Raw genomic sequence first — 15720 nt, forward strand, 5'->3', positions numbered from 1 at the left:
TTCGTTAATGATGAAAAAACGACTTCGAGTCAGTCTTACACCCACCATGGGGAAAACTTCTAAGACACTTGAATCTGATACAACTCACTCCAGATGATTCCAAATAACAACCCGAAAACGGGTTTCCTAAAATAAAATTTGCCTTCAGAAATATATGACGGAAGATGGGCCACTTTTTTACGAAAAATTGTCGTCTCGTGAATTTACGCCCGTCGAGCGTTTCCGACGAGCATCGTTGAAGGTTTTTGCAGGAGCACTTGGCCCGCCTCTGAGCTTTGTCTGGTCTTCTTTGCCGAAACATCTCGTGTTCATGCACAAGGCAGAAAATGTGGCCGAAAACTTTTTCGCCGATCCGATGAAAAGTTTCGGTGTCGACTCACTTGATTACAAAATCACATCTTGCTCTGGAAACACAATCGGCCTTTGGGCAGTGAAGAAAGAGACATCAATCGGGTCCGTTTTATTTTGTCATGGGAGTGGAGGGAACAGGGCTTCTCCTCCTCATCGACTTGCTGTTTTGAAAAACTTCACTGCCCTAAATTTCAACATTGTTTCATTCGGTAACTGGTCCGTCTTTGACCTAATTTTGATAACTCTGTTAGACTATTCCGGTTTCGGTGATTCTTCTGGAGCCCCAAACTGCATCAACGTTGTGGAAGATACAATTTCTGCGTACAAATTTATGACTTCCCACTTCAAAGGCCCCTATCTTATGTACGGTCATTCTCTTGGTACAGCGATCGCCATCGAGGCTACAGTTCGGTTGCAAAGTGATGAGAACCCAGTCGACGGGCTAATCTGCGATTCCTGCCTTCCCTCGATGCGGCGAGAAATGCTCGAGTATCCCACTGTACAGCTTTCCCGTTCGATTTACTCTGATCGCGTTTTCGAGTGGTTCGTCGACCACCACATTCAAAAATCTGATCTAAACTTTAACACTGACTTGTCTATCGTCAAAGTGTCTTGTCCAATTTTACTTCTTCATTCCAAAACGACTCCGTTATCAAATGGGAACACGCGCAGAACCATTTCAAGGCAATTTGCGTCGAGGGCGTTTCGCGTTGGTGCAGATTTATCCTTTTCGAAGAGGTTCATAATTACGGCCACTGCGGAAACATCTATTTTCCCGGCTTGCCGTCGATCTTGACAGACTTCGTCAATGCTATCAAATTTAACGTACAGCGCTATCAAGCTGATGTACTCTAAGTTAAATCGCCTACTCTAACTATGTCCTTGTTTACCTATCGTCCTTATTTCTTCAAACCATCTGTCTTTACTTCTTCATTCATTGTTTAGTACCAAATTGCTAAAATTTAAAATATGTATTGTAGATAACATGTATAACAATGGGAGATTCATGAGTCGGCCGAATTTCCGCCGGCCGATGAAGAAGAAAAAGGGAAATGCCCTCGCTCACTTAGAGAAATTCACTGCTGTTCAGCAACTCGCCATATTTTGCCCAGATCTGAAAATAAACATCGAACAGCATCCCACAGAAGCGCAGTACTTCAAAGCGTCTTGCTTCATGCGCGGTCGACAAGTCGAAGCTTTTCACAAGGGCAAAAAGAATGCGAGGCAAGCACTGTGCTCAAAAATTATCAAGGTAGTTCTTGGGGAAAGCGTTTTAAAAATCTCTAGTAGCAATTCAAATTGCTCGACGATTGCCGGGGCGACGGTGCCTCTGAAAGCATGAGCATCGGCGTGCACCTCGAAGAAGAGCTTCCAAGCTGTGTTTCTTCTGCGAAAAGCGAGCCCACTTCATTCAAATCCGAGATCTCCAGCGAACAGCTCCAATCAATGGAAGTGATCATGCAGCAAGAAGTAAGCATCAAGTCCTTTTTGATCAGTCTTGATTTTTTGGCCAATTTTCTTTCAGTTAGACTCTGGCGCTACGCTTGCGTTAGTTTCAGAATCTAACTGATAATTATTTTAGCCGGAAGTTAAGAATGAGCAAGCAGGGCCTCTTGCGAAAGGCTTGTGGTTGAATTTTTGTGAATCTTGATAAAAAAACCCTTTTTTTACTTTTTGTACCACTGTTGAAGCCCACGGTTATACCGGTTCTTACAACTCATCTTCTCTTCTCAATGATTTGGACAAAATGCCTGCCCAGCCGATGGAAACATCAAGCCAACCTTCATCTTCTAACTTGATGCCACCACCAGTTATTCATCGCGAAGAATACAGACTACCACCAGCTCGAAACGATAACACGAACAAAACGCCGATCTCTATTCTCCACGAAAGAATGAGGAAAGACGTGGACTTCCAATTCGCAGAAGCTGTCCGTGATATAAATACGGGTCTTTTCATGGTCCGAGTCGTATTCACTGATGGAATAATGTTTGACGGATTCGGCAGAAACAAGAAACTAGCAAAGCATCACGCCGCTGCTCTTGCGCTAGAAAGTAGATTTAACATGCCACAGTTTTCTCTTCCTGAAGGCGCTGGGCTCGGCAAAGCCGACCAGAAAAAAGCTGATATCGGTTTGCTAAAGGAGATTGATGTAATGATCGGGAAGGCGAAGAAAGAAAGCTTCCCCTCGCCGTCTAAAGATCCCTTGTACATCGACCCGGCGAAAATTATCTCGAGGGTAAATGAGCTTCATCCAGGCATAGGCGCATTGGTCGTTACTACACAAGATGACGGAAAACAACCATTGTTCCATTGCTCTGTTACTGTAAATGGCACTGAATTCATGGGTCACGGACGAGCGAAGAAACAAGCCAAGTTTGACATGTGTTCGAAAATAATGCGAGATCTGCATGGCTACAACTTGAAGGCGCCCCGCGCGGGCCAAGAGATCTTCTGTTCTGAAGATATACAAACTAGAGGCCGTATAGCTGATAAGATGCAGGATGCCATTGTGATGAAGTTCAATGAACTCTGCGCGAAAGGAGTCGATCAGGTACTCTTTTCAAACCAAACTCGAATAACACTATTGATAGGATGCACATAAAATGAAAGTACTAGCTGGAATCTGTATGACAAGAGAGCCAGTTACTGATGAATCGGAAGAGATCCCGACGGTCATCGCTCTCGGAACGGGAACGAAAACCATGACTGGCGAGCACGTTTCTACCGTTGGAACGGCAGTTATTGACTGTCACGGTGAAATCATTAGTCGACGGAATTTGAAGCGATTCTTTTACTCCGAACTCCAAAAAATCGCCAATGGAGAGGGCCTCGCTTCCATTTTCGAAAGAAAGAATGGCCAAGGAAAATTCGCACTTAGAGACGGGATTAAATTCCATCTTTATATCAACACCACAACGTGTGGTGATGCGCGTGTTTTCAACCCGAATTCCAATGATGATTTTGAAGATTTTAATAGTTCCAGAATGAGCCGAGGCATTCTTCGATCAAAGGTTCGATTAAGATTTCTTCTTAAGGAGTTTTAAGATTTTATTAGATCGAAAACGGGGAGGGAACAGTTCCGATTAACAAAGAAGAGTCAGTCTTAACATGGGATGGGATCATTGGAAACGCTCGACTGAAATCAATGAGTTGTTCTGACAAAGTGATGCGCTGGAATGTTCTTGGTTTACAAGGAGCTCTGCTGAATCAACTCATCGAGCCGATCTATCTCTCTAGCATCTCTCTTGGAGGCCTGTATCACCGTCAGCACTTCCCGAGAGCAATGTTTGAGCGAATTGAAAACATCGGCACTGATTACGCTTCCAGCTTCAGGCTCAACAAGCCAATGATGTCTCCGTGTGGAACTGAAGAGCCAAGAAGGGCCAAAAACACTCCTCCGTTCTCTATCAACTGGTGTATCATCGACGAAAAGCTTGAAAAAATCGATACAGTAACGGGTAAACAGATGACAAGAGAGCCTTCGAGATTATGTAAACGCGAGCTTTTTCAACTTTATCTGGTAATTAGTTTTCTTCTGCCTTTACACTTTTGAATATGCAATTGTTCAGCGAACCATCGAGCAGCTGGGCCCTGTGGTTGATAAATCCTACGCGCAGAAGATTCAAGAGATAAAAACGAAGAGCTACTTGGACGCTAAGAACTTATCAACAGAGTATCAAACTGTAAAGAATTCCCTCTACGAAAAGATGAAGGTTGCCAATGTTGGATATTGGGTGAAGAAACCTGAAGAGTTCGAGAGCTTTTCCATTTGAAAGAGAGATCTATCAAGTGTCGCCAATTGTTATGACGTGCTTTTTTTAAGGTTGTGCAATTTATTTCACCCACTTCCCCATTTTAAGACCCAGAACACCATACATATTTGGAATCAGTGAAAAAAATCTAAAAACTTGACCGTTTTAGTTTTTCGAAATTCACTTCCGGTTACGATTCTAGAGCCGGAAGTCCACGAAATTTATAAGAAATACGTACATATGACCTATCAAATTAAAGCTTGCAATAAATCTAGTCATCAATGACCGAAATCGAGTCCAACCGCGGTCAAAAAACGCCGGTAAACGACCGGTAAAAATTGAAAAATCTCCCATTAAATCATGCTTTTTTCATAGTTTTACCAGTCAGTTTAACCGCGTTTGGGACTGTTTCTTCAAATTAGTTGATGATGAGATGACTGAGAATCTTCTGCGCATCAATTTGATAGGTCACGCTTTACCATGACTCCAAAATTTCGCCTACTTCCGGCTCTAGAATCGTTTCCGGAAGTGAATTTCGAAAAACTAAAACGGTCAAGTTTCTAGATTTTCTCCACTGATTCCAAATATGTATGGTGTTCTGGGTCTTAAAATGGGGAAGTGGGCGAAATAAATTGCACAACCTTAAAAAAAGAACGTCTATATTTCCTGACCAGAGCTCAAAAAGCATGATTCATCGCGTGCGTTTTGATGAGCTGTGAACTTTCCCCTGCCATCGCATTTTACTCAAAACGCCCTTTCCCTTTTACGTTTACTCATTTACCATCCTTCAAAAATTAAATTCAAACAAATGGATACTTCTTCTTACAAGTCATGTTACCAATCGCCCACTTTTACGTGGTTGCTTCAGACAATGGAAGAGAAAGCTGAAATAACCCTCACCGCAGGGTATCACCGCGTCAACTCGAGAGAGGTTGACCTCTTCCTTGATCCTGATTCAGACCCGGGATCGTCCAAGCCGCAGTCTACTTCCGTCAAATCGCAGGCGAGGGTTCGCAATTCAACCAACGATTTTATCAATTTTTTTTGCAAATTAATAATTTTGATTAAAAAACTTCTGGTCAGTTGCCGAACCATAATCAAAGACAGTTACAAAATTCAGCTGGCCAAAAGCGTACTACATTGGATCACTCATTACTGCCAGCAACACGGTAAACATTGTTTATTGAAGAATGTCTCCTAGTCATCATTTAGTTCATCGCGTACGTTATCCGAGGCAAATCTGATGCTGTTCGAATTTTAAATCGTCTCACTGCCGCTCGAGTGCTCATCAAAGGCTTTGCTGGCCCAGTTTGCGACGTCGCCTTTGCCCACAGCGACTCGTCCCTCTTCGCCGCAATCGACGAAAGCGGCTCAATCTACATTTACTCAATCAGCCAGCCAGAAGGCAACTCGAAAAATATCGAGACCAAGCTTCTCTTCAAAGTTGAGAAGCGTAACACAATTCGAAATCCCTCCCACAGAATCGTCTGGTCGCCTAAAATTCATCACTCCAAAAACGAAGACGAGCCCGAGCTAGTTGTCGAAACCAACTATCTCGCCGCAACGAGCATGAACGACATTGAAGTATTCAAGCTTCATCAAATCATCAACGACGAAGTCACGAAGCAAGGAGAACCAGTGATCAAGAAAGACGATGATTTGCTCAATGGTTTTACTGGCTACGTTGGTTTCCAAGCCCACGCAAATGTCATCACCGATGTTTCGATCGCCCCGGACGGCGCTGTCATGTGTACTTCATCCGAAGACGGCTATGTCCGATTCTGGAACACTGCTGGCCTCACCGAGGACAGGTCCGAGACTCCCAATACCCTGCACGAGTGGTACCCGCATGACAAAGCACCTGTTAATTGCATCAAATTCCTGGACAATTACCAAGTCTCAGACCCTGACGTGCCTTACTGGCGATTCCTGCTCACTGCGGCAAAACAAACTCAAGAGATTAAAATCTGGTGTACAGTCAAGTGGAATTGTCTGCAGTCGCTCTCCTTTCACATGAATCCAATGGTGCCGCTGAACAATTACAGTATTCCTCCGCAAATGAAATTGGCCGTCGATCAGACCGGAAACTACATCATGATTACCGATATCAATCGTCGAGTCTTGTACTGTCTCGAGTGCTGCTCCGAGTTTGGGGACGGCGACCAGGGCCCGTACAGCAACGGTGACTGCTCCATCCGATCCATCAACGTCTGCCTCATTGATACTCCGATTCTGTCCTTCCATATGTCCGCTGTCAAAGGTAAGTGTCCTTGATCGCGAGCGTTAATAGGAAGTAATCGTTTAGGTATCACAATGATGTCGGCCGAAGAGCCCCCGCGTCGCCGTCGAGGAGTGCAAATCCAATCATTTACACTCCACCAGTCTAATCTTTACAAACTTCAAAGTCGAATCCTTCACCACAAGAGTTTCCTGACTGAAGTGCCCAATTCCGGCGGCGGCACACCTTCTGGCATTCTCTCTCCGCAGCGAGTCCTGTCTCCTGGTCTTTCTGGCGATGAGGTAAATTGAAAAATAGCTCAATTTAAACTTGCTCGCTCTATGACAAGGGCATGCGAAGCTGTCTGTGAGGAGTATCAGCTCCTGACTGGTCTTTGCGGGGTGTTAACTCACCTTGTGAAATGTCAGCTCAATTTTTTCTCTCAACTACTGCAATCTTTAGCAAATCTACTCGCCCAAATCGAGACTATCCGACAGTGAGGAGCCGAAGAAACGCTCGCGCTCTAAGACCCCTTCGCGACGCAATAAATCCAAATCGCCAGCGAGGAAGATGAGCCAAGGTTTGACTTTTTACTTTGAATAGATCTTTCTGTTGATTTTTCATAAACAAACTTTTTATACTGCAATTTAACCGCATAAATTTTATATTGAAAACCCGTAAAGAGTACCATTCTAGAGCTTTAAATTCTAGAAAAAAATCGGTGCGCGCAGTATTCGCAAAAACACTGAGCGGTAGCCGCGTCTGGCCCGAGGGTTAATTTAGCTGAAAATCATTCAAATAAGCGCAATTATGAAATTCAAAGTTAACTTTGCTGGCTGCGATGTTTTTATCTTGAATTAGTATTTTTTCAATGAGAGGAAAATTTTCACAAAAGTTGCAATTTTTTGAAACGCTTTCTTCAGACTCGAGCTTGGGCAGCGAGAAAAAATCGCCGCAAAAAGAGGAAAGCATGAATGACATGAGCTCAATCATGGAAAAGCTGAAGAGTCAACCGAGAAGACAGAGCAACAGCTCGACCAGTACTAATGGTGCGATCGAGTCTACAACCGGCCTTGACGCTGACAAACCATCAGAACCAGTCCAAACAGAGCCAGAAGCCCAAACAACAGCTTCGACTGAAATTCCAGTTAGTTTCGCATCTGACGAGGAGAAAAAGTCAAGTGGAGACAGCAAATCAGAAGCGGACGAAAGTTCATCCGTTGGTACAAAGCCAGCGATTTTAGACAAATTGTTCGGCAAGAAAAGCGTTCCTGAACCAGAACCAGCAGCCAAATTCGAACAAGAGTCGCCAAAAGAGCCCGAACCAAAGCCAGAGAAGCAGCCTTCTCTTTTGGAAAGCATTTTCAGTCAAGCATCAAAGAAAGGCAAGGGAGTAGTTACTCTCGAAGACGATAGCACCTTGACGAACGTCACGCCCATCAACATGCAAGAAGAGAGCGAGTTGCACGAAGCAGAGCTCACTCCTCGCGAGACCGAACGGGAGGATCCGATGACAGCAATGAACAATCTCCTCCAGTCGCTCAAAGCGCAGACGGAAAACAAGACAAAGAGCCCTGAAGTGCCCCATGAACCGCTGCCCGTTGCTTCTTCGTCAAACAAAGTCTCATTGATCTTTGGCGATCAGATTCTCAGCGACATAAATAGGATCATCGGCTCCATCAAGTACAATTGCGAAATCCATATGCTTGATGGCGCGCTCACCAAAAACATCAAAAAGTATGTGACCGAGATGGGAACACGAAAAGACGCCGAAGTCGTTATCTTCCATGTTGGCAGTAATGATATCTCCGCCAAAACAACAGAGAGCCAGTTCAACACTGATCTGATGCTGCTTTTCGGAGCCGCACGAAGTGCTTTTCCGAATGCGAAGCTTTGCATGAGCTCCGTTCTTCCAAGACACGACGAGTTCGCGTCAAAAGTATCCAAGTTCAATTCCGAAGCGCTGAAACAATGCGAAGTCTGCTTCATCGAATTCTTGGACAATACGAAGATCTTCCAGAAAATCGACAACTTCGCTTATCAAAGTGATCCCAGCGAATGCCTAGCGCTCAATGAACACGGAAAGGAAAACCTGTGGATCCATTTCTTGTGCTTTATCGAAGATCATGTTCAAGAAGGAAGTTCTTACACCTCAGTCAAGTTTATTGAAGGTCCACGATTATCCCCGAAACTTCCAAAAGATGGAATTGAAGTACGAAACCTAACTCCTGTTTGCGAAGACAGAGATGAGCCTCCAGAAGTCGAGTCGGAAGACGAAGCACCAAAGGTACCAGAAGAACCGAGAGTCGAAGGCGATGGCTCGAAGAAACCAACCGCCGGACGAGATGGAAATGCGGACGGATCTCAGAGTCCATTGCCACCTACTCCTACTTCTCTTATCCCGACGCGTTCTCAGCGCATTCCAGCAGCTCCTGTTCAGACTCAACTTGTCAATGGAACTCCAAGCCAGAGTGACATAAGCACGCTTATTATGATGATGAAGAAGCAATCTGAAGACATTGAATCCCTTAGAGCTGAAATGAGACGGAACCAGGTACTTATATTCGTTTAAATTATTGTTCTCGATATTCTCCTTCTAGAGAAACAATCAGGAGAACATGACAAGACTAAATCAGGACATGCGAATTAACACGAGCCAAAGCAAATCAAACGGCCTTCCAAATTCGTCTATCGACGCCGTGTTACCCGGGTATTTGCATATCATAAAAGCATTGGGCTTATTTAACGCGCATATTTAGAATTCAAAAGAGAGTTGGAGATGCAGTCGAGCGCGCATCAGCGGAGAAGATCGAGCAGCTCAAGCCGACGATTCAAAAGCATATTGAGAGGGTTGTTCAGAACGCCACTCCTGGAATGATGCAGGCAATGTCGAAGACAATGGAACAGACAGTCAAAAGTGTCTATCAAAGCTCAATTGAGAAAACATCGATACCTCAATTTGAAAAAGCAACACGCGAGATGTTCGATCAGCTCTCTGTTGCTTTCAGCAGAGGCCAAGAGGAATATATATCCAGGTTAATATGTCTCATCGTTAAATTGTTTTAACAGTTGTCTTAGAATCGAAAAAATGTTGGAAAAACGAGTGCGAGCCGAAGTGAGCTCAATCGAAGGCACAGTCGCCAACGCTGAGGATCCAAATGGACGTCTATCCGCAAACCTATCAGCCAATATTTCCCAGACTCTACAGACGCAACTCCTATCAGATCTAAATAAGCAAATGGCGCGAAACGCACAGGAGCAAAACCAGTTTATGAACCGCACTTTCGCACAACTACGACAACAATTGGTAATTTGCACTTATAATTTTGGAATCAAAACATGTTTGTAGATAATGGACATTCAAAAAATGCTCGACAACCACACAAATCAGCTTGACAACAAAGTAGAAGATGCTATTGCTCGTGCTCAGACTCCAGCTCCTGTCCAAATCGACGAAAACGCGGATGTTCGAGACAAGGTACCTTCACATCTCCTCTCATTCTCTTCTAAAACTGTTCAGATTCGCGCATATTTGAATGGAGAAAAATATAATGAAGCATTTACGGCTGCGTTGATGCAGTCCAACTTGGGGCTTGTTGTGGACACGATGGAGTCGGTAGACTCTGCGAAAATCTTCAGCCCCGAAGCGGGGCCAAGCGGGACATGCCTTGAGGCGCGTGGTGATAAATACAGTAAGGCAAATAGACAACCAAAAAGCTCTCAAGCAAAAGGAAACATTTCAAAGCCAAAAATCATCGCTTCCAATACTTCTACCTTTCCTAAACCTTCTCTTTCTCTTACTCCTTCTAACTCTTCCCAAGTCCGGCCTCGTTCGGCAAAGCTCATCAAATCTGAGTACAAGCTCAAGCCAAAGGCTCTTCCTGAGAGGCCCGCTGAAACTAACTACAATAATCTAACATCTGAAATAATCTCGTCCTGCGAGTCGTTCTACGACTCCGATCATTACTCGTCAAAACCGATCCAGAATAAGTCTTTGGCTCGTAAAGATTCAGCTTTTCTGGACGATTCTGACATGGACATACGCTCGAGCACAGATACCAAGCTCAGTCGATTTTTTCTTTTGAATAAATATTAATTTACGTAGGCCTTGATCTTTTTCTCTCTCTCTCTCTTTCTTTTCCTCTTTCACTTCCTTTCTGCTTCAATAAAGACTACACGGCTTTCGTTTTTGGCAAAGTTTTAAAGGAAAAGTGAGTATGTCTGATCAAAAAATCACCACGCTGAAGCAAAATATTATTCTGTCTTTGATCTCCCAGCTGTCTCAGGATCTTGGAACGAAGTCAGCGTTGAAGCTTACATATCTACAGGATGCTGTGTTGAGTCTTAATTATCTTCACCCTTCTTCGCAGCATTTCCCACAAGTTCTTGGTTTGTGTTATTTAAGTTTTTCATCGCTCTTATGTCTGATTAGGAGAGCTGCAGCAAAAGATCCAACAGTTCATCCAACTCAATCCCCGCGATCCAAATGCCCGGACCTTCAAGATGCTGAACATGACCGTGGCTGGAATCGTCAAAGAAATCGCCGGAGCAAGTGTTCATTTGGACGTCTCCAGATCGAATATGGGAGCTGCTCCTGGTCGAAACGCAACGTTTTCATAAAAAAAAATCACCTAAATCGAATCACGAAGTTATCCCCTATTGAAATCCAGTTCATTGCACCTTTCCCCTCTTCCCAAAAGTTAACTTATTTTCCCGGCGCCTACTATGCATCACCAACATTGTGAGCCAAAACCCTAAAAATTCACACAGCCACTCGAGCAATTTTCGCCACGGGCAATCCGTATATTTCAACTCTCACCTACTAGGCCACTTACTTGTTCATTATCATCATTTTACCTCCTCCTGACGTGAAAAAAAAACACGTTTACCGCAAAAAAATACAGTCTCAGTTGTCTCTAGTCAGAATTGATGTGTTCAAATAATCAAATAAATAAACTGAGCTTCCAAACAAAAAAAAATATATAATTTTCACACTTGTTAATAATCTACTGTAAAATATAAACCGGTCAAAAATGCCGACCTTGACCATTATTTTGCTTTCCTGTTGTTTTTGTTTCCACTTTTTGGTACTTTTGCGTTCTTCAATAAATAAATTACAACACTGAGTTTTTTCACTAATTTAAAACATACGATCGTTTTCAACTTTCAAGTCAGTCGCATCTTTCAAGTATGATCTCGGCTCTCAAGGGTCAGTCCGGTCCAATACTTGTTGGAGTTGTATCCTGGACTTTCGCGACGCTCCAAAAGCATCAATTTGAGACAAGACAAGCCGAAGTCGCTACTATTGCCGAGAAGATCCGTGTTCTTTATGGCCCGCTCAGGGGCAATCGCCTTGGTGAGTCAATTTTGCGTTTTTCTTCTTCTTTTATGATTTACCAGAAAACTAGTTTACCGATCATCGTACGCTGCGATTACTCAGGATCAACCTCTCAAAGATTGGCTCCAAAAAGCACAAGAAACAAAAAATAAAGAAATGATAATTGCCTGGAGAAAGTAAGTCTACATTTCTCTTTAATAATGTAGCGATAAATGTTAACATAAATTCTATCGGTTCCATGTCTCAACTTTGCATCCACTTGATCTGGAGGCGGTCAAACTGATCAAAAATAACTCCCATTTGATTCATAAGGTTCAGCTTCCTTTCTTCTTTCGCTCTCTCTCTACCTAAAATGGGCTTGCGTGAAAAATTTACTACTAACTCGCGCGTTTGTTTTCAAAATTGTGTTCCGCATTGATGAACATGAATTCGGGCACCAAGTTTCTTTCGAGTTTCTTTTTTGAGTTGGATTTTTAAGAATTGCAACCCCGTCGAATTTGAGAAATTCATCACTCGTGTGAGTGGAAATGTCTACCAAATGGAGACCTGGACGAACGAGCTGGGTAGGATAGAGAAAGCTGACCAGATGGACGACAATGACTTGCTGGTGGAAAATAACCTCATCGGATTCCGCTGCAAAAGAAAAAACGTAAAATGTGTTTTGTGTTTTTTGGTTATATAATCTTTTCTAGAGCACTGATCCATTTGGTGATTGTGGAAACTGCGCGCTCTCAAGTTACGTTGACGGTGTTCTCGACGAGCTACAAACTGTAAGTAAGGTAAATTTAGGCGTGTGGAAGAATAAAATTTATAGCGGAAAAACGAACTCGAGGGGCATCTTCAATCTCATTCTTCAATTTGGGGCTCAATGGTTGCGCTCTTCGCGATATTTGCAAGCTATGCCCAGTGACCTTTCACATCTAACTGTTCCCCTCTTCTCTTCAAGCAGATTTATTTCAGCAATCCAAACTCGCCACTCATCCTTCTTCTTCTTTTCAGATGGGCAGTAGCGATGCCGAAAAACGCATCCTCAGACTTAGACAGAAATTGGCAAAGCCCTTCGAGTCAGACAAGAGAGCATACTCGGTATGAGATGCCACGAGATTTACAGCTCCGCTGAAATAAGAGCTAATTTAGGTGATAAACGAGCTTAAGAATCTCAATGTTAAAGGGAAGACCATCAAAGAAGTCAGGATTAGGGACCATCTCAAGAATTTTCTGAGAAACTACGAGAGGAAGTATGAATTTTCTCAGCCAAGATATAAATTTGAAAATCTAATTATAGGCTTGAGAAAAGGACGATCGAACGCGCCAAAGAAGTTCTTGCTCGTTTCAAAGAAATTCAAACACGATTTGAAGAGAGAAGAGCATTCGGTTCTGACTCAAGCTCCGATGAAGAAGAAACTCGCCGTCGAAAGTCGTCAGGTTCTGACTCTGAAGATGATGGTGATGATGTTCCAGTGAAACAACCCCCTAAGAAACTCCGGTTTGTAATTCTTTCCAAAGCTCTTTTCATCTGAAAATTAAGGGGCTTCTTCATGGACGACGACGACGACGACGACGACGCCGGCGAAGATGACGACGAGGACGAGCTGGAAGATCTAATCGACGACGAAGCGGACATGAGCTACCTAAACGGCGGCGATGACATAGATCTATATCAAGCCTTCCCAGCTGACGACGATGATGATCCCTTGGCTCTTTTGAATAAACTTACAAGCGAAAAAGAAAACAAGAAAGAAAAATTATCAAAAAAGCGCCGCAGTGATGTAAATTACGAAAGCCAAAAACCATCGAAGCGCGTTAAATCGTCACACGACGACTCTCAATTACAGAAGCAGCGACTCAAAGAGAAAGAAAAAGAAAGAGAGCGCATCAGACGAGAAAGGGAGCGCGAAAAATTTCTTGCAGAAGAAAATGAAAGGAAGGCGCGAAAGAGGGAAAAGGAACGGCTGAAGATTGAGAAGCTAAAGAGGGAAGAAGAAGAGGCCAAACGCGCAGCTGAAAAAGCGAAAAAGAAGAAGCGCAAAGAAAAGGAGCGTGCTCTAGCTGCTCAGCTAAAAACTGAGTGGAACAGTGAGTACACTCCCTCAAGCGTCAAAGCAGAACCTTCGGAAGAATACGTTCCCTCCTTCTCAAATTCAAAATCGAAGAGCAAAACCTCGCGTCAGTCGATCAAAGAAGAGTACATTCCCCAATCCGTCAGTAGTTCCAAGCATACTGTAAAGCAAGAATACATCCCCGCACAAAGCGAGAAAAAACCAAAGAAAAAGAAAGAAAAACTGCATGTGAAACAAGAACGCTACTCATCACCTCCTAGACAAGCGAGCTCCTCCAAACCTATTGACCTTTTTGGGACAGATTCTGAATCAGATGGAGGAGCACCTCCTACCCCTTCACCGCCGAGATATAAAAAGAGTATCAGGCCAGAACCTCGCCAAGAGATACCAACTACTTCAAGAGTTTCGCATAAGCCAGCATACGATCCAAAGCCCGAAGTCAAAGAAGAGCCAGAGGAACCGCCACTTACCATCGCGCAACAAATCGAAGAAAAGAAGCTTGCGAAAAAGAAAGCCGAGAAAAAACTCAAAAAAGCGAAGAACAAGACAAATCTCGTTGCAAAAGAGGAAATGGAAACGGAAGGTTTTTCCTTCGAAGCGATGATGTCGATGAACACGGCGAAGGTAAAGAAGAAAAAGAAGGCGAAAAAACTCAACGTCGATGAATCAAATGCGAGCTGCTTGCAACTTTCTGCAGCGGATATGAAGCGCTTGCCGATGAATTCTGGCGCCTCAGCTGCTGCCAAAAAGCCACCGAAAGAACTCAACGATCGTGACGCTGCTTTTTTGGCAACGACTAGTAAGAAAGGTAGGGATCTTTAATGAAACTTATCTGGCAGCGATTGATTATTATAATTAGGCGGAGTGCAGGAACTACTCGCTGAACGCAGCTCGTTGAAAGTCAGATTAGTGGCAAAGGTGTACCCTTTGATGGAAATTTGCCAAAAGATGCTCACAACTCATCCACAGTATCTCTTGAATTGTATGGATCAATTTGTTTACGCGGCGGACGTTATCATGCCTGCTCTTGAACGTCTCGACGCGAAGAGTTTGAATCTAGTAAGCCCCAAGGAGCCAGATCAGAGTTTTAATGGTCGTTTCGTAGCTTGAAGAGCATCAACCGCATCTCGAAGAGGACACAAATCACATTTGGCGAAAACTGTGCAACGCAAAATATGGACTCGTCAGTTCGAGCACAGTCGAGGGACGCGGAGAGACATGGAAGGAAGGCTTCATTCGGTGAGTTAGTGACTCAGGAAGTTGCAAAAACATCCATATCTTTAGACTGACAAATGAAAATGACGCTCGCCTAAAAGTCCTCACGAAGAAAATTGTCAAGAAAACGGCAAAAGACGAAGCAAAACAGTTGAATACGAAACTTGCATTTTGCCATGGATATGTTAAGCCGCCTCCTGGTGTTAAAGTATGGCGGGTTTTTAATGCGTGCGAGGCTAATACTTTCGTGTTAGGTGTCGAGAACTGATATACGCAGCAAACGATTCGATGTTGATGTTCCAGGATATCAGAAATCGAAGCATCACAGTGCTACTGTTCCGGGAAATGTAAGTCGCATTTAGAATGATGCCCTTGAGCTTCCTACTTATATATTATCAACTATTGATTTACTCCCTGTTCAGCTTGGAACCCCAACGTCAAATCGACGGGACGTCGATCACACTGGCCGAACGCGAGTAAACGTAGCTTCCTCGGCGAACAACGCGTCCAAACGCAAAACTGGCCACCTCATGCAAAAAGCTTTACGAGGTATCGCAAAGTTCAAACGGTAGTCTTCATTTTTTCTGCATGTTTGACTGCAGTAACTATTTTTGTCTCCCTGTATTCAACCTCCTCTTTTTAAGTTATTTTTCAGCTTACAACTTTAAGTTTCTTTTATTTCTGTAACCACCACTCTGCTGCTTTATTCTTGTCTTCAAAACTACTGTGCTTAATATTTATTCTTTTCAAATTGTGGCAAAAACAGCTAAGATCAATTCATAT

The 15720-nt window shown here is 43.5% G+C and overlaps 5 protein-coding genes across 5 annotated transcripts; all 5 read left to right on the plus strand.

Moving 5' to 3' along the window:
- Positions 1-165: 165 nt before the first annotated feature.
- On the plus strand, positions 166-1265 carry LOC145696683 (lysophosphatidylserine lipase ABHD12-like). Its single transcript, XM_081773764.1, is given in 3 exon segments — positions 166-560; positions 603-983; positions 986-1265. Coding segments are annotated over 3 exon segments (852 nt in total). The 5' UTR covers positions 166-310; the 3' UTR covers positions 1207-1265.
- A 62-nt stretch (positions 1266-1327) lies between these two features.
- Positions 1328-4187, plus strand: LOC145696671 (double-stranded RNA-specific editase 1-like). The gene is made up of 7 exons (XM_081773742.1): positions 1328-1603; positions 1642-1821; positions 1934-1973; positions 2043-2905; positions 2946-3365; positions 3410-3874; positions 3924-4187. Exons 1-7 carry the CDS (start codon positions 1337-1339, stop codon positions 4125-4127), a joined length of 2439 nt encoding a protein of 812 aa, XP_081629868.1. The 5' UTR covers positions 1328-1336; the 3' UTR covers positions 4128-4187.
- Positions 4188-4766: 579 nt separating this feature from the next.
- Positions 4767-11450, plus strand: LOC145696670 (uncharacterized). The gene is made up of 13 exons (XM_081773741.1): positions 4767-5109; positions 5210-5275; positions 5319-6366; positions 6412-6626; positions 6787-6904; positions 7248-8878; positions 8925-9034; positions 9084-9359; positions 9403-9631; positions 9674-9802; positions 9845-9997; positions 10572-10713; positions 10757-11450. Exons 1-13 carry the CDS (start codon positions 4915-4917, stop codon positions 10942-10944), a joined length of 4500 nt encoding a protein of 1499 aa, XP_081629867.1. The 5' UTR covers positions 4767-4914; the 3' UTR covers positions 10945-11450.
- Positions 11451-11514: 64 nt separating this feature from the next.
- On the plus strand, positions 11515-12636 carry LOC145696698 (uncharacterized). Its single transcript, XM_081773778.1, has 6 exons — positions 11515-11680; positions 11733-11838; positions 11896-11974; positions 12141-12311; positions 12355-12432; positions 12477-12636. Exons 1-6 carry the CDS (start codon positions 11515-11517, stop codon positions 12570-12572), a joined length of 696 nt encoding a protein of 231 aa, XP_081629904.1. The 3' UTR covers positions 12573-12636.
- Positions 12611-15682, plus strand: LOC145698475 (uncharacterized). Its single transcript, XM_081775678.1, has 9 exons — positions 12611-12748; positions 12800-12900; positions 12948-13148; positions 13191-14530; positions 14582-14781; positions 14828-14961; positions 15007-15145; positions 15192-15284; positions 15360-15682. The coding sequence occupies exons 1-9, from the start codon at positions 12662-12664 to the stop codon at positions 15507-15509; spliced, it is 2445 nt and encodes an 814-aa protein (XP_081631804.1). The 5' UTR covers positions 12611-12661; the 3' UTR covers positions 15510-15682.
- The last annotated feature ends 38 nt before the right edge of the window (positions 15683-15720 follow it).

The sequence above is a fragment of the Oikopleura dioica genome, chromosome 2, assembly GCF_907165135.1.
Source record: "Oikopleura dioica chromosome 2, OKI2018_I68_1.0, whole genome shotgun sequence".
NCBI lineage: Eukaryota > Metazoa > Chordata > Appendicularia > Copelata > Oikopleuridae > Oikopleura > Oikopleura dioica.

What these genes read in the sequence shown, in the direction of transcription:
- LOC145696698 (XM_081773778.1), top strand. Translation starts at nt 11,515, where the DNA reads ATGATCTCGGCTCTCAAGGGTCAGTCCGGTCCAATACTTGTTGGAGTT. An exon ending in GCTCAGGGGCAATCGCCTTG is followed by an intron (nt 11,681 to 11,732) that starts GTGAGTCAATTT and finishes CCAGAAAACTAG; the next exon opens with TTTACCGATCATCGTACGCT. An exon ending in TCCGCTGCAAAAGAAAAAAC is followed by an intron (nt 12,312 to 12,354) that starts GTAAAATGTGTT and finishes AATCTTTTCTAG; the next exon opens with AGCACTGATCCATTTGGTGA.
- LOC145696670 (XM_081773741.1), top strand. Translation starts at nt 4,915, where the DNA reads ATGGATACTTCTTCTTACAAGTCATGTTACCAATCGCCCACTTTTACG. An exon ending in TCATTACTGCCAGCAACACG is followed by an intron (nt 5,276 to 5,318) that starts GTAAACATTGTT and finishes GTCATCATTTAG; the next exon opens with TTCATCGCGTACGTTATCCG. An exon ending in CAAGAGGAATATATATCCAG is followed by an intron (nt 9,360 to 9,402) that starts GTTAATATGTCT and finishes CAGTTGTCTTAG; the next exon opens with AATCGAAAAAATGTTGGAAA.
- LOC145696671 (XM_081773742.1), top strand. Translation starts at nt 1,337, where the DNA reads ATGTATAACAATGGGAGATTCATGAGTCGGCCGAATTTCCGCCGGCCG. An exon ending in AAGTGATCATGCAGCAAGAA is followed by an intron (nt 1,822 to 1,933) that starts GTAAGCATCAAG and finishes TAATTATTTTAG; the next exon opens with CCGGAAGTTAAGAATGAGCA. An exon ending in AGCAGGGCCTCTTGCGAAAG is followed by an intron (nt 1,974 to 2,042) that starts GCTTGTGGTTGA and finishes CCACTGTTGAAG; the next exon opens with CCCACGGTTATACCGGTTCT.
- LOC145698475 (XM_081775678.1), top strand. Translation starts at nt 12,662, where the DNA reads ATGGGCAGTAGCGATGCCGAAAAACGCATCCTCAGACTTAGACAGAAA. An exon ending in CAGACAAGAGAGCATACTCG is followed by an intron (nt 12,749 to 12,799) that starts GTATGAGATGCC and finishes GAGCTAATTTAG; the next exon opens with GTGATAAACGAGCTTAAGAA. An exon ending in CAACCCCCTAAGAAACTCCG is followed by an intron (nt 13,149 to 13,190) that starts GTTTGTAATTCT and finishes CTGAAAATTAAG; the next exon opens with GGGCTTCTTCATGGACGACG.